This window comes from Paroedura picta, chromosome 8, assembly GCF_049243985.1.
Source record: "Paroedura picta isolate Pp20150507F chromosome 8, Ppicta_v3.0, whole genome shotgun sequence".
NCBI lineage: Eukaryota > Metazoa > Chordata > Lepidosauria > Squamata > Gekkonidae > Paroedura > Paroedura picta.
The window spans coordinates 20,037,501-20,055,211 of record NC_135376.1 but is presented as its reverse complement, the minus strand read 5'-3'; the positions used below and the strand labels follow the sequence as shown (position 1 = coordinate 20,055,211).

Genomic DNA, 17,711 nt, shown 5'->3' with positions numbered 1-17,711 from the left:
TTTAGTCACCACCATTCCACCCCAAATGTGCGTTATTCCCTCCGTGCATAATGGGTCTACCATGGCACCTAGAAACTTCATTATCACTTCTAGTATTTGAAAATTAAAATATGAAACCCTGAAAACTGAAATTAGATTGGCTTCTAAATATTTAGGGTTGGATACATCCTAGAGTCAAAGAAAATTCATCAAGGCCTGGTTTAGGCAAATGCCGTACCTTATGCTTGTTTGTCTTTGAACAGCAGAGTTCCATGCTGTATAAAAAAAAAACTGTTTGAATCTACCTTAAGTTTCAAAAGTGGTGTGCCACATGGCATGGGAGGTCGCCATTAAAAAGCCCAATAACAACCTTGCAGGGGTTTCCCTGAGTTAGTTCCTTGGTTCTTTTGATTCTGTCCCTTTTGTGCAAATGCAAACTATGTGTTACCTAGGTTATTTTGCATAATGCATCCATTATGTCTGTTCATTGGAAGGATAGATGCCTTGATAGTGACAGGTGTCACAAAGTTTATTTAGGACAACCTCAGCAGGTCTCAGCCTTATGAACGTTTGACTACAGCATTTCCTCCTTTAGAACCTTGTGTTACACCAATATTACTCTCTGTGCTCCTTCAACTACAAATTGAATGAACAGACAGTGACACTTTTTCAATATTATTACATTAAACCAAGTGGATTTTGATTGATAACCTAATATTCAACTAATGCAAAACATCAATCATGGCAAGTATATTAATTATTTAATATTGCAGTCTAATTCAGAAATCAATGCGCTGCATGAAGGGAAGGGAAACTCAGTGTTCCCAGAAGACTTAAGACAGGGAATGATTTTTAAAAAAAGACCTGCTATACTCTCGTGTGTTAGCTCGATACTAATCTTTATTCATTTGCCAATAATCTCTTCCCATTTTCCACTTCAGGACCATTTTATCAGTTTTGAGATCTATAATTGAATTAAGTCTGCTTTCAGCACAGAGCAAAAGGAGTTGCACAAATATTGATGAAGTCATGACAGGGACAGCACAGGAGACAGACCACTAAAGAGGACAGATTTGATACCATTAGCTGGAAGCTCCCTGTATCAATGACCTGGGTCTTGCTTCCCAGCAATTAAGTTCATTAGGACCTTTGGCACCACACAGCATAAATACAGGACTTGCATTCTCTCAATAATGCATGATGCGGTGCAGTAACTTTTGATTATTATTTTAAGCATTTGTTGAGTCCAACTTTTTCTGGTGGCTTTTAAAAAAGATTAAACTGAAAGAGCAGTCATGTACTTAGTTTTTATGATGTATTTTAAAACATGGAAACTTCTTTACATTGAGTATTGCTATAGATTATTTTATGGGCCTTTGGGAGATATTTAAAAGACTCTATTAGGATTTGCATGCATATATGTATTGTGTTTTTAAATTGCCCTGATGGTGAGTATGATTGGTCATTTCATCATAAATGCTGCAGCAGTATCCCAGCTTCCTGTCTTAGTTATTTAAAGAGGGAAGAGTCAGCATGGATAGCCCCATGCTGTTGTTTCCTGTTACAAAACAGAGTGGTGTTCTGTGATGGTTTTCTTGTCTGCATCTCAGGAAAGAAGGAGCATTCTAGTTAAAAATGTTCTATATTATCCTCTGTGTTCTATGTAAACTGCCCTGAGCCAGAAAGAAGGGTGGTGTAGAATAGAAAATACAGTGCAGTACAATACAATACAATAAATGGGTATTGGCACAGGAGGTTCAGGGCAATAAAAGTAGGTCCTAGGTGAGTAGTGGCAATGAGAAAATGCTCTCTGAAAACTGTTCGCAAGGTTCAGTTAGCCTAAGATAGTATCTGGTGCAGATATGATCATTTAATGTTATTTTTTATAGTCTGCCTTTTTCACAGGGACTCAAGACAGATTACACATAGTAAATCACTACAAGGAGCAAAATGGGCCTTTGGGTAATAAGTGGCTTTTAGAAGTCTGGAACCACTAGAAAAAAGTGAAGTATAGCTTAAACCAGGCTTTCTCAACCAGGATTTCTTGAAACCCAAAGAATGTTTCAGAAGTTTCTCAATGGTAAAAAAGTTGAGAAAGGCTGACTTAAGTATTTATATGAAACATTAAGTCAGGCTTTCTGAACCACGGTTTCATGAAACCCTGGGGTTTTCTTGATGGCCCTGGAAGGGTTTCCCGAAAGGGTGGGAACTAATTTTTTTTTAATTGTTAAATTTTTATTGTATCATATGACCATATATGGTCATGCTGACCCACCTACCCCTCCTAAAATGGCCAATAATGGGTCTGGAGGGGATGGGAAGGGGAGGGGCCATGGGCTATGCTTCCCAACCATATTTTGCATAATCCACCACTGCTTGGGTTTCTTGAAGCTGGAAGAAGGTTTCAGGGGTTTCTCAATGGTAAAAAAGGTGAGAAAGTCTGCATTAAGTGATACAGAGATTGCATGATAGGCTCCTACTACAATGAACTAAACAGAGCAGTATAGATCTCAGTCCCCATCATTTATCCAGGTATGTTTGGGAACCATTTTGTACAGAAAAGTCCTTGTGAATATTTCAGTTTTGCATAGTTTGTGGATGGCCAGGATAGTGGGAGCTTTGGAAAATGGGTAGGCAGCAAATGATCTACTCTGCCAACTCATTCTGTTAACCTGGCCACTGGATCCAACCCACTGGCTTGGCAGCTTGTCTTGTGTTGTCTGTCTTTCTCCAGGTATGTCCTATCCCATTGGAAATCATTTTCTCTAATCCTAAATATTTGGAAGATGGCTGTGATTTTTCAGTGGCAAGAGATATTTTATATATAGTGAGGGGTTGTTGCTTCATATTGGCCTATTATGCACGGATGCTGAAACGGTAGCATGGAGAACGAGGAGGAGGAAGAAGCGAAGCAAACTGATTACGCATGGGACGGAAAAACACAGAGTATCCGATTATGCATGTGGATACTCCGGAGCCGCTTCTGGTTGTTCCCTGGTCCCGGGAAGCTCCACTTTCTTCCGCATCTCACTAACGCGGCTTTTTCTGCAGCATATGTTGACTCTGCACCCGGTTGCCGCCTGCAGTGTGCATAATTGGTGATTTTAGCCGCCGTCACTCCACCCTGAATGTGGACTTTCCACTCCGTGCATAATGGGCCATTGCCAGGGATCAGCCCAAGCACTGAAAGTAAGTTCTAAGATTAAGGTCTGTTGGATCATATTAAAGTACTTAAAAGTAATTAACAATGCCGCAGTTCTCATTTTTCCCCTCAGCATCCCTGTAGCGCAGTGTGGTGTAAGTGTGTTTTCTAGTACAAATGCAAGAAATCAAATTTTTATACCATGAGGTATGGCTTAATATGTAAATAGGAAATGCTGGGGTTCAAATGTTTAACTGCTGCTTTTAAATTTTACTTTCTACAAGCTTTCACTGTCTTAATAGTTTTTGTGATATTCTGCAAAACTCTTTGAAAGTCAGAAAATATAAGGCAATTAAAAAGAACCCTTTGTGTAGAAGTAATGTACATGCTTTCTTAGACATCATTTATTCTTGTCTGTGGGTTGGTAGAAAATAGTTGAATGTTTTTCAGTGGAAAGTACTTATGTGTTTGCACTCATTTGATGTCTTGCTCTGCACATTGATTTCATTTTTATAATATCTGGTATATGAGACACTGGCAATTAAAGTAGTCAACAGCCACCCGTGAAATAACACATTTTCTTTTGCAGATTCATGTTTATATTTTGCTGAGCTATAATTATATTTTTAAAAGCAATCTCTTGCATATATTTAGGTTTAAACATTAGAAAAGTTAGTCAATGTGTGTTACCTGCTGTCAAGTTGTTTCTGATTTACTGTGACCCTATGACTTAATGACCTCCAAAACCTCCTATCATTAATAGCCTTGCTCTGGTCTTGCAAACTGGGGACCATGGCTTCCTTGATAAAGTCAATCCACTTCATGTTGAGTCTTCCTCTTTTCATGCTGCCTTCAACTTTTTCTACTGTTATAATGTTCTTAAAAAACAAATTTAAAGTTAAACATAAATAATGTTATGCTAAATAATAGTTCAGAAAGGTTTAGAGACTACTTAGAACTTTTTCTTCTTCTGTTACAGGGATGCTGGAAACATCAAAACTGGATTAGAACATCTGGTAAGTTCTAATTTTCTCTTGAATATTTGCATCATCTTTGATATCTGCATTCCAATTGAATGAGCTTTGAATACCTTGAATTGAGAAAGTCATCTATTTCCCAGAGGGTCAGCTTACCATTATTATGTGAAGGCACTTACATTTTCATTTATCTTATATTTCAAGGGATTTTAATTTTTTTAATTACTTTTTTGATGTTGAGATGAAATAAAATGGGCTATAATCCCTGGATTGATGATTGCCTTAATTATAAACAAAAAAGTTGTTTGGTGTTGGATTTTTTGGTGCATTCTAATCTAAAAACAGCAAACTTGTGTTTTAAAACCCAGTTCAAATATTTCATGCATAAATATGGCATTTCAGTAATTTGAAACCTCTGAAAAAAGTAAACAGCTTTGTTTTAGTGCTGCCTTAATGTTATGAATTACATACTCATTTAAATTCCATTCAGGTCTAAGATATAAAATAATAATCTGAATGGAGAATAATTGTCTTAAGTAAGCATATTGAAATTTTATGAGAAAGTAATGTGTCTTTCACCTTAAATGCAGTGCTATCACAAGCCTGATATATATCTGTAAATCATAAGTTATGAGAACATTAAGGATTAAGGAGTTAGCTATAAAGCTATGTCTTAGATCCAAGCAGGAATGTCTGCCAGTCCCCTGATAGGACTTGGAGATCCCCTGGAATTATAGCTCATCTCCAGACTAAAGAGATTAATTCCCCTTTAGAAAATGGCTTCTTTGGAGGGTGGTCCCCCTGTATCTCAAATCTGCCCATTACTGGCTCCACCTCCAAAGCCTCCAGGTAACCCAGAGCTGGCAACCCTAAATCCAAACAACAGTAGATATTGTAATGGATATTGTTTCACTTCCCCATGCACAAAAATATGCTCCTGAAAGTTAGGGGGTGGTTTTAGAGCTGCCAACTTCCAGATGTGCCTGAAGATTTCCCAGAATCGTGACTGTTCTCCAGGTTACAGATATCCGTTCCCCTGGAGAAAATGGCTGCTCTGTAGGCTGAATTACTCTATGGTAGTATACTCAGGTGTAGTTTCTTTCTTCTCGAAGCTCTGTCTTTCTCAGGCTTCAAGAATGTCCAAGGCCAGAGCTGGCAACCCTGAGTGGTTTGCATTGTAGAGTAAAAGTGGAAGAAGTTTAAATCAAAACCTTTTAGTTGCAAATGCAGGCTGTTTTTTTCCTGTGTATTACAATGAATTACCCCAATTCTTATAACTGTAAAATATGTAACCCAATTGTCCCGATGTGTTTTGCCACAAAAAGTTCTGCAAATAAAAGTTTATCTCACGCATTCTCTTTAAACATCATTCTCAGTATAGCTCATTCTCTTGGCACATGAAGCCATGTGCCCATGCAAAGTAAAACAGGCATCTAACAACCTGAGTTTGTCTGATGAGGTGAAGGGATGCTTGAGGTCATCTGTCTGAGCTGTTTTACTTTGCTTCAGAGCAGAAATGTATACTGTTATGCACTGGAGTAGTACACAACTGAGTGTAAATTCAGTTTGCCTGTTGTCTTCCCTTCTGTTAGCCAGCTAGTGGTTACATACTTTTATAAATGCCTTGAATTACCATCGAACAGCCTTTTTCAAACTTTTAATCATGGAGGACCCCCTGAAATAATATTTAAGGCTTCAAGGAGCCCTGGAAGTGATGTCAGCTGGCTGTGCCTCTCTGCCATGCCCCTGGACATGTCACAGGCAGGTTTGAGGAGGACTGAAGGGGGAGGGACAAGGGGTGGTTTTAAGGCACAGAACCCCTGAGAGAAGTTACTCATGTTCAGGGGTGGGAAAGCAATAGAAATGGCTGGTTCTGTAGCCTGTGGCAGAGTCCATAACGGCAGGAGGGGAAAGGCTGCGGACCCCCTCTGGAACTCTTGTGGACCCCTGGTTGGGAATCCCTGCCGCTGAAAGTTGAATATCTGAAGGTAGGTGAAGTGAATGCAGTTCCAGTACTTTAAAGTTTGTACAGCCATGGTGCCTGCTGAGCTCTGGCAAATTAGAAGAAGAAGAGTTGGTTTGTATATGCCACTTTTCTCTACCCGAAGGAGGCTCCACAACAGACACCCTGTGAGGTGGGTGAGGCTGAGAGAGCCCTGATAGCACTGCTCTGTCAGAACAGTTTTATCAGTGCCATGGCGAGCCCAAGGTCACCCAGCTGGCTGCAAGTGGGGGAGTGCAGAATCGAACCTGGCATGCCAGATTAGAAGTCCGCAATTCTAGCCACTACACCAAACTGGTGATTATCATGTAAAACACTTGTAAAATAAATTCAAGCAGGTAGCCGCGTTGGTCTGAAGCAGCAGAACAAATTTTGAGTCTAGTAGCACCTTTAAGACCAACAACGTTTTATGCAAAGTATGTGCTTCCGTGCACATGTACACTTCTTCGGATAAGCTTCTGATTCTTGTACACTTCTCTGGGGAGATATTATCTATTGTATAGTTCATATATGGGGATGGAATGAGGTTGATGCACATTAGCATACTGTGGGTTACTAAAAAAAATGGTTCTTGTTGATTATGGAGCCGGCCTAGGAATGTTGAAAAAACAGACGGTTTCTCAGTTTGTTGTAAATAATTTTTCCTTTGATTAAAAAATCCCCAGAAATAGTGAACCTTCAAAATGTCTTTGTGGTATAGGATTGCTAAGTCCCACCAGCTTATGACCATATTTTACTATAGCTTGGAGCAAAGTCTACCAGCTATCTGGACTTCTGCATAGCCCAGGCCAAAGGAGTAGACCACCTGTTGCTACCCATTCTGCCCTCATTATTAGGAAACTTCTAAGTCCCTCCCACAGTCTTGGCATCACATTGCATTACATAAGACCTTTATTGGCATCATAGACCTTTACAGGCATTATACCCCCTCCTGGCAACTGGAGCTCTGTTCTCCCCTCTTGATTGACAGTTCTGGAGCAGGGCGTTATCCCTTAAGGCCAGCTCAGGCTGCACTCTAGCAGAGACATCTGGAAGAAGGAAGGGCTAGAAAAAGGAGAAGGGTGCCTTGAAAAGAAGTGAAGACTCAGAGGAAGATGCGTTTGGTCAGGAACCAGACAAGGGGCTCTCAGTGCCAGAGCAAAGATTCAGTTGTTCTAACAGTCTTTGTAAATAGTTAAATATGTTTGAGCAGTACATTAACAAAATCTTGAGCTGTCCTTATATGGAGGGTCGTAGGTTAGTTGTCTTCTTGCCCCTGAGGGGGTGTCACAGGGACTCATGAGTTTATTTTAGGTCTTTTTGAAGATCTGGTTTTCTGTCATAAGCAGTATTGGGAAACTGCTTTTAACTTGTGTCTATGAAAGAGCTGTTTAAATAGTTCTTTAGGCAAATGTTTTGAAACATTGAATTTTAACATTGAATTTTAATAAACTACTAAGAGTTTCTCCAGTGAATTGGAGTGATAGATTAACTACAGTATCATTTAACTCCAGTAGGAGTCCCTGCTCAGTTCTATGAGCTATAACAATAAATGGAAGAAGGTATGGAATGCAAATTTTATTTTGATCTTCCTTTCTGTTAATAACCAGAGTCTAATCTGTTGCTTTTATCAACTGGAAAGAATGATGGCTCCTTCTCTGACATTGCAGAACAGTGACCTGCTTGTCCTTGTGGTCAAGAAAAGAAGTCTGACCATTAAGTGTTGAATTGCAGACTGTCATTAATAGCTTGTTAGCCCATCAGTAGTTTGTGTATAGTTACTGGCTTTCAGCAATGTAGACATTCCCTTGTTGTAACATGTTAATCAATAACCACCAACAGGGGCTGCTAAAAGCACATTTTAAAGCTGGCTAACATGTTTCATGTGTCTTTGCCAGTACAATTATTTATCATCTTCGGTGAGAGAGAATTAGCTAGGTTTTCCCAATCCATTTACTCAAGGTCAAATAAGCTCATGTGCAGATTTCATATATGACAGTACATTGTATATGTAGGGAAAATACAACATGAAATGCTGCATAGTTTTATTCATAGAAAGCCAGTATAGAATGATTTAGCATTCAATTTTAGCTTTCAAAAGAAAAGAATCAAAGTATTTAAATATTTATCTTAAATTTTAATTTTACTTTACCTTTAAATCACTGGGCTTAGACTGTAATAACTCTGCATAGGGAATGCACCATTAGTAATATTTCTCATACTGGAAACAGGCCTGAGTTCAGTTGTCATGTATAATCAATATATCTGATTCTCAACATTGTCAGATACTTAAATCTAGAGATTGGAGCCATGAACAGACAAGATCTGAAAACTCTGTGTTTGCAGAAAAATCTGATACCCACCCCCCAAATAACAGAAGCAGTGCATGTAACTTTAAGAAATGAATGCTCTGTATGGCTTTTGCGAGGAAATCACAACAGTACTGCCTATCATCAAGCTTTGGTTTCTGTCAGTAAAATGTGGGAAAGGGGACAGGACACTTTCCAGGGCTGCTTTTGCATGTGAGCTTATTGGAGCCAGGCCCACCAACAACCTTCAGGCAATCATGTGACATCCATGACTCACTCAGGCCTGGCTGCTTGCTTCTGTTCAACAATAGTCACCTCAGAGACACCAGTGTTGTATAGAGGTTGGAGTTTCAGATTGGGATCTGGAAGACTCAGATTCAAATCCCCATTTTTCCATAGAAGTTTACAGGGTAATCTTGCCAGTCACACCCAATCAGCCTAATCTACTTCAGAAGATGTTTATGATAATAAATATAAGGAGAGGATAATCATTCTTTGGATTTCCATTGTAGAGAAAGGTAATAAATTGATAGTAAGCATGGCTGAAGATAGGGGTCAGATGAAAAGATAAGTAGGTTGGTTGGTCAGTAGGAAGGAGAGAAGGAATCAAGAAAACGGAAGAGGCTACAGAGGCTGCAAGGAAATGAAAGAAGAAATAGTATTTGGACTTGGATCCTAAGGACCAAACCAAAATATCTTTTGTTACTGTAGAGGGACTCTTTGAGTTAATTGTCTTAGCATTTGGCCTTAGGAATGCCCCAGCTATGTTCCAGGGGCTGATCGACAAGTCGTTAGCAGGGCTAAAAGGTTTTGTTCTTGCCTAAATAGATGACAGAGCCAATTTCAGCCAAACCTGGAACAAATACCTCCAACATCTGGCAGTTATGTTTCAAAGAATAAAGGAGGCTAATTTGACTGTAAAAGCCTCAATGTGTCCAATAGCAATGAACCAAGTGAAATGCCTACGGCACATGCTTAGAGGTGGTATGATAAAACCCACTGGAGCAAGGTAGCAAGTGATACTGGAGTGGCCTAGATCCACTAACAGAAAGCAGATCAGAGCATTTATAGGTGGTGTAGTTCATTCCTGAATTTAGTTCCAGCTCTGCTCCTTTGTGTGAATGCACAAAGAAACCCTTTCTGGATAAGGCGACTTGTATACAAGAATGCCAAACTGCATTTGACCACCTAAGAAAGATACTAACCACATAGGCATTGTTAAGGGATCCTGAATTCATGAAACCCTTTACGTTCTACATGGATGCATCTAATGTTGGAATAGGGGCCATGTTAAGTTAGAGTGGGGAGAATGAAATTCAACATCCCATCCTTCACCTGGCAAATAGATGGGGAAGAAATGGAGATAGTGACAGATTTTATTTTCCTGGGCTCCAAGATTACTGCAGATGGGGACTGCAGCAAAGAAATTAAAAGACGCTTGTTCCTGGGGAGGAAAGCTATGGCAACAAGAAGTCATGTCAACTGGCCACGCCCCCTGCCACACCTTTGGAACTGATAGATCACTGGAAGTGACCACCACCTGCATTAACAGGCAGGCTCAAGGAGGATTAAGACAGGAGGTGATCTAAGGAAGGAATAGCCATGCAGGCTCTGCCCCCTCACAGGTGCAGAAAGTGCAAGAGAACTCACTCATGCATGGGAGAGGGGGAGCAATGGAAATGGTTGGTTCCTTAGCTTGTGGCTGAGGCTATTTAGACAGGAGGGGAAAAGTCACAGACCCCAACTAGAGCTCCCACAGTGTAGGCCATAGATAAGTTTAAAAAAAAGAAAAAGGAGTACATGGTACAATATATTGGAGGGAAAAAAACCTGTGTAAAGTCAATAAAAAGCTTTGCCACGTCTTCTTGCTGCAAAACCAACTAAAATCCAATTAAAAACCTGTGTGATATGTGCACACTAGAGGGCGTTTACCATCTTAATGTTCTTGAATCACGTTTGTATTTAGCTGAAGAAGCCTAACTTTACAAAATCAATATTTATACTGGTAGATTGGTTGGTTCTGGAAATAATTGATTTGTATATATTCAACAATACAAAACAAGGAACATCGCAAGAAGACGTGGCAAAGTTTTTTCATTGACATTACATGGGTTTTTTCCCCCAGTAGGTAAGTTAAAGCCATACATATGGGGAATTTCATGCACTGAACATTCACCATTGCACTGGTTAAGCCAGGTCAAGAGTAAAACAGTAAACTGATCCGATGAAGTCTTCAGTTACAGGATTACAACTTTTAAATATGGCAGATAGAAAAGAAGGAAAATGACAGTGTAACTCAGCATTAATTGGTAACATTGATTAACTAGATATTAAGCCCGCTGTGGGCAAAATACAGCGGGCCCTAGGATGATGGATGGGTGGAGGGATGGGGTGAAGGAAGGAAGAAAAGGAGAAAGAGAGACAGAAAGACAGAAAGAAAGGGAGGAAGATAGAGACAGAAGAAGAGGGAGAGAAACAGGTAGCCAGAAAGAGGCAGATGGAAGAGAGGGAAGAAGGGAGAAAGGGAAAAACAAAAGGAATGCTGGGAGGAAGGGAAGGAGAAAGGGAATGCTGGGAGGAAGGGAAGGAGAAAGGGAATGCTGGGAGGAAGGGAGGAACAGAGTAAGGTAGGTGGCCTTGGGACCTTCTGCTGGGCCCAGGGGCAGGCTCGGCTGCCCCAGGGCCCGGCAGAAGGCTCGGGACGGGGGCGGCAGGCTTTGCGGCCTACTGCCGGGCACAGGGGCAGGCTCGGCTGCCCCAGGGCCCGGCAGAAGGCTCGGGACGGGGGCGGCAGGCTTTGCGGCCTACTGCCGGGCCCAGGGGCAGGCTCGGCTGCCCCAGGGCCCGGCAGAAGGCTCGGGACGGGGGCGGCAGGCTTTGCGGCCTACTGCCGGGCCCAGGGGCAGGCTCGGCTGCCCCAGGGCCCGGCAGAAGGCTCGGGACGGGGGCGGCGGGCTCCGCGGCCTACTGCCGGGCCCAGGGGCAGGCTCGGCTGCCCCAGGGCCCGGCAGAAGGCTCGGGACGGGGGCGGCAGGCTTTGCGGCCTACTGCCGGGCCCAGGGGCAGGCTCGGCTGCCCCAGGGCCCGGCAGAAGGCTCGGGACGGGGGTGGCGGGCTCCGCGGCCTACTGCCGGGCCTAGGAGCAGGCTCGGCTGCTCCAGGGCCTGGCAGAAGGCTCGGGACTTCGGGAGTGGGCTTTGTGGCCTTCTGGTGGGCCCAAGGGCAGGCGAGCCTGCCCCAGGGCCCGGCAGAAGGCTCCCTGGGCGAGGGGAAGCTGGCCGGAGGACTTACCGCTGGGGAAGGCTTCTTCCTCTGAGCGGCAACTCCCCGGCCGGCCCAGGCGAGGCTGGGCCAACCAGCCAATGGGGAGCCGCGCTTTGCGCGGCTCCCCATTGGCTGCTTGGCCCTCGAGTGACACTCGGAGGGCCCAATCAGGAGCCGCTTCGCGGCTCCTGATTGGGCCCTCCGAGTTTTTATCCCGGACAGGGCCCACCCTAACTCCTCCCCACTTGCCCTTACTCCTTTATTCCTCCCGCTCCTCCGGAGCGGGGGGAGGGTTTAAGATATTTTTTCTCTTATTAATGGTATTCCAGATTTTTTGTCATATTATAAAAAATTGCATGTATTTTAAAAAGTTTTAAAGTCTAGCATATGTTTTCATTTTAGTTTTTGTGTTCAATACTCTGTTGATACACATTTGTTTGAAAGAAAGGTCCACAGAGGCTGATTGGACTTAGTTCTTTGTGAGTGCACCTATGACTGCGGTTCTGAACAATTAATAAAAGCAACAATAATATAGTAGAAAACATAACACATGTATTTTTATTTAGGGTTTTTATCTTTTTCATTTGCTAGAACTTTAGAGAAAAATACTAGGGTTTCCAGTGAGTGATGGGCATATTTTTACTGCCGTTTTTACTGCTTAAAGAGGGCTTCAGATCTTACAGTGCTTTTGAAAGAAGTTTGAGGCACTAAGAAGGGAGCTTTATAGTTGGGCTCTTGCAAGAGGCAGTCATCCTAAATGTTTTAGTTTACTTGCAGTATGCAGTTAAATATTTATCAGTGCAATATAGAAAAAATACTTAGTCAGGTTCTTTTGGATTTATTGGAGAACTTATGTAAAGAACAGGACATTTTTGTCAAATAAAAAGTACTTGTATCAGTATTTAGCAAGAGGGGGGGAAATCTTCCTGAAGGACATTCAGAGCATGTCAGTGATCGGAATCAAATGAATCTGGATTCTAAATAACACAATTGATGAAGAAAATTAAGCACTAAATTTTTGAATGAGCAACATCATTGCCTGTTTAAGAATTGCCCCTGTGGCTTATGATGGATGTAACAAGAATCTACTGATGTATTTATTTCCTTCTAAATCTCTTCCATTCATGGCTATCATAGATACAGTTAATGCATTTTTTTTACCCCAAGAAGGCTGCTTGCATGAATTATTGAAATAGTCATTAGACTTAGATGTTTGCTTATATCAATGCTAATGTGCACAAATTATTTTATTTAGGAGATCTTTTATAGATTTTGTTTGAAGTTTGATACTATGTTGATGCTCTGTTATTTCAGTTCTTTCAGAGTTCAGTGGAATAAAGGTGGGGAGATTATCGTACAGTTTTAAAAATAAAGTTAATATATCTTATAAATCATTCAGCATTATTTCATTGTCTTAACTGAGTCTACTCTGTATCTAAGTCAAAGGAATGCATTCTCATTAGTTTGGATTTATTACTCACTGCTATTGCACAGTGTCTCGTGGCACGTTACAATAAAATGATAAAACCCTCAATTACATACAAAACCAAAAGCTTGCTCTGGTGACAAGACAATCCATAAAAAACCCATGTCCTACCCCACCCACTCCCCTCCTTCCCACAGTGCCTTGGGGGGCATAACATTCAGAGGTGCCAATGACCCCAATGCAGGTGGTGTTCAGTGTGGAAGGGGTCCTTGATCTTCCCTGCCCTGGCCTCAGCTGAAGACCTGGCAGAAGAGCTCCATCTTACAGGCCCTGTGGAACCATACAGGCTCCTATAGGACCCTCAGCTCTTCCAGGAGCTCACACATTATCAAAGATCCAGTAAAGCTTGTAAGTCACTGATGATGTATTAAACTGTTTTCAGTTGAGAACTGTATGTGACCACTAGTGGTGTTCTGTTATTGTCTCTTTGGAGTCTGCCTTGTGACACGGTTTCTCTACGTACCATTCTGGGTTTGTTAACTTGTTTCTTGACCATCAGGTCAGTACTCTAGTTCCAAAAAGGTTTGTTGTAGGACCTTCAGGTGATGATCTCTGTCTGTGGGATTGTAGCAGATGTGGCTGTAGCATAGAGCCTGGGTGTATACAGTGGATCATTGTTTATGTTTAGGATGGTAGCTAGAGGCATGCAGGTATGTTTGCTTGTCAGTAGGTTTCCAGTATAAGGCAATGTCCATTATGTAAATTTATTTCTTGCATGGATTGGTTCATTGTAAGGTTGATGGTGAGGTGAAAGTCATTGAATGCCTTGGTGGAATATGTCCAGGGTTTCTTTACTGTTGTGCAGGCAATAAAATTGCCATCAATGTATTGCAGATATAAGAGAGGTGTGAGTGGGTGGGAGTTTAAGAAGTGTTGTTCCAAGTCATTCATGTTAAGGATGATTAGGAAAAGGACTGAAAATAAAATGGTCAATATAGTACTGTCCCTGGTGTGGCCTCATTTGGAATACTGTGTACAGTTCTGATCATTGTATCTCCAAAAGGACATTACAGAGCTGGAAAAAAGTACAGAGGAGGCAACCAAGATGATTGGGGGTTGCTGCACCTTCCATATAAGAAAAGGCTGGAGAGGCTGGGATGTTTCAGTTTAGGAAAGAGACAACGAAAGAGGGGGGGGGGGGAGAGAAATGATAGTTTATAAAGATACGCATGGGGAAAAGAGAGTTGACAAAGAGAATTTTTTCTCCTCCCAAGGGCATTCAATGAAGCTGATGGGCAGTAAGTTCAGAATGGACAAAAGAAAATATTACTTTACACAGAGTGATTAAAATGTAGAATTGGCTGCCAAAGTGATAGCTACAGGAATAAATAGCTTTAAAAGGGAATTAGATAGATTTATGGAGAATATGTCTGTCAGTTATTAGCCAAGGTGACTTTGGTGAAACCTCCACATTTAGAGGCTTAAATTCTCTGAGTTGCAGAACCAGGAGGTAACATCAGGGTAAGGTCTCAGCCTCTCTGCCCTTTTGTTGACCATTTAGAGCAGGGGTAGACAAACTGTGGCCCTCCAGATGTCCATGGACTACAGTTCCCAGGAGCCCCTGCCAGCAAATGCTGGCAGGGGCTCATGGGAATTGTAGTCCATGGACATCTGGAGGGCCGCAGTTTGACTACCCCTGATTTAGAGGAACTGGCTGGATGGACTGTTGGTTTGATTCAGCAGGGTTCTTATAATGATATAGATACTGAAATATGGCAAAGCAGATGTGGTGTACATTATCATAGATTAAGGGGGCCATGATTTCATTTCTCATGAGACAATCTATCTGACAGCTCTAGCATATTATGGTAGTCTCAACAGAACATATGTCTGGAATGCTAAAATGCCTCAGAATATTTTGGAATCCAGAAAGATCCATGAGCCTATCCAGGTGGACCATTTTAACTTCTCTGTGCTTTTGTGGCGTATCTGCACCATATTCACCCTTGCCTTAAGTAGATAGTTGAAAAAGAGGAGAGAGATCTCTGTAAGAAAATACAAGTTGAATAGACAACAGTCAGATCATGGCTGAGTCTGAATCTGCAACCCCAAAGCAAGACTCCATATTGTCAGTGCAAACTATTAAGGCAAGGGTTGATTTATGTTATATGTTGGGCTTATCACTCAGGGCAGCCAAAAAAAGTATAACATCCGGGACTAGCCCTGGTGAAGAGCGCTCCGCACAAATGTTGAAGTCACACAGAAAAATAAATCTAGTTGTCTCTAGCACCACATCTGAGAACACCTCTGCTAACTCAGAGAGGGTGCCCACAGGCAAACGAGGCAACAGGTAAACAAGTAGAGTACCTGATCTATCCATAGTCTTCAACATAATAAACATACAATCAATGCCAGCTATAGTTTGTACCAGGAATCTGACAATTGAAGAACTCATAAGAAATGATAGCCACCAGAGTGGGCTGCTGAAGGCCCCTGTAGCCATGTGGAATTACAGACGATGGAATACACAGACGATTACATTTTCTTCCAGTCACCTCTCTGGTCAGTTTTCTCCTGCTGTAATAACTTGAACTATGAAGGACTGTGCTTCACAATATTAGTGAAGATTCCATTTATGATAATCTTTTTGGGTGGTATGGACTTCAGATCAGTAGTGAGCATTCTTGCCAAATAATGACCTTTAAAAAAATCCCTGTATCTACCAGCCCCCAACTGCAATGAAATATTACTTTCAACTTCCATCCTGTGGCAAGTGTAAATTTTCCCCAGAACAAATAAGAAATGCCCCACATTTGGCCTACCAGTTTAGGAAAAACATGAAGCAGTCCAAGGCTACAGTCTTGTTTCTTTTATGTTGTCATTGTCCAGTAGGTGATATTCTATATGTTTATGGATCATACCTAGGATTGTAGGTAGGTGACTGCTTGTTGTATAGAGTGGGTGGGCTCTGGGCTGTGAGCCCCTGGCTAAGAGCGACAGGGCAAGAACCCCCCTATCACCTTTCAGGGTTCACCAAGATGCTTGCACCGTTAGTGAGGCATGAGCCTTTTAAAAGTGGCTGTCAGCCCGTTGAGCCTCTCTAAACAAACAGGGATTAAATAGTGAGAAGTGGAGCATCTGTCCAATCTACTTCTTCCAATCAGTGGCTGGAGTTCTGCAGCTGACCTCCTAATGAACCTCTTGCACGACACTGGTCTGTTATGGACCAATACACCTTGACTCCTTAAGGTTTTATTCTGATTTTAATTGGCAATGTTTTAAAACTATTTTTGTAGACCACCTTGGAAAACAAGTAAAGGCAGGGGTATAAATGTTTTAATAAATAAATACAAGTACTTAAAAGTGCCATGGGAGTTTCTGGTGTATCTTGATGATAAAAATTGAGATTTTTATGGCTACCATCTGATTTTTGATATTCACAGTAATGCAGTGGTATGTTCAATATCATTATTTAATATTTGATTATGAATTTAAAACTTTTGAAACAATATTTAATTTTCTTCTGTATTTTTAATATTTGTTGTAAGTCGCCCTGAACCTTAGGATAAGGGTAGGGTATAAATGCAAAAATAAATAAAATGAATAAATTTGGTATGGCTTACATTGTTCACTGGGGTCTTAGATCAGAGTGGTCTTGCATAAAACAAACTACTATGGTTATAGGTATGACATGGAGTTTAATGAGTGCCTATGAGTAGTTAAGTAGTTTTGGATATAATCCTTACCTCCCTCTTTGCTTTGCTTCCTATCACACTTTTCCTTCGGTGCTTGTTGCTTTGGTGTTTTAAGGCTTACTTAGAAATGCATGTGCATTACTTGCATTTTTATCACCTGGTTATGAAGTGCTTGATGTTTACAATTGGATGTATGAACTGACTGAGCTGAATGTTTGACTGATTTGATTTTGTGATTGATTTGGTGGCTCATTCACGCATGCATGCCACACATGCTGTAATTATCATGTGATTTACATCCATGTGTGACCCAGCATGCTGAGTGGGAAAAGTTCTGCCAGAAATTTCCATTAATACATAGCTGGCTGAAGGAGAGATATCTGAACTACGTAGTTATTGGAGAATTACTATTTTTTTCTTTACCGCATCAGAAAACCTTGAGGTACCAGATCCTGATCCCATTATATCCACATTTTTTTTATTTCAGTGAGCCTTCAATCTCCCATTAAATTGTGAATTGTCAAATATAATTGGCTAGCATGATATTGCACTGCAATTTATTTTGTTTCTTTTTGATTGTCAGAATGCGTTTTTTTGGTCTGTTGTGCTAATGATTAATTAAACTGACTTCCAAGAAATATGGTTGGTTGACTATCCACTGTCCATCTGTGCTCTCGTTGGGCTGGAACTTCAATTGTTAAATCAATCAGCTGAAGTATTTGCTGATTAATTACTTTTAATTGGTGAAGTTAAGGTGAGTTAAGGGCACATTATAATATTTTGATTCTGTTATGTACAGGGACTGAAAAATAAAATATTAGAGATGGCTATCTGAAACAGAATGTGTTTATTGTAGTCGTATACAATATCTCAAAAAGGCACTAATATGGAAGCATTAATAATATGAAATACATTTTAATTTAGTCAGTTCATTTATA

At 41.2% G+C, this 17,711-nt stretch overlaps 1 protein-coding gene across 2 annotated transcripts in view; it reads left to right on the top strand.

The window, feature by feature from the left end:
- RSRC1 (arginine and serine rich coiled-coil 1) overlaps positions 1 to 17,711 on the top strand; it is a 201,656-nt gene that overhangs the window by 82,898 nt on the left and 101,047 nt on the right. For both annotated transcript variants that reach the window (XM_077348587.1, XM_077348586.1), the window contains exon 5: positions 4,101 to 4,137. In XM_077348587.1, the coding sequence (XP_077204702.1) occupies positions 4,101 to 4,137 (37 nt within the window). The remainder of the gene's footprint in view (positions 1 to 4,100; positions 4,138 to 17,711) is intronic.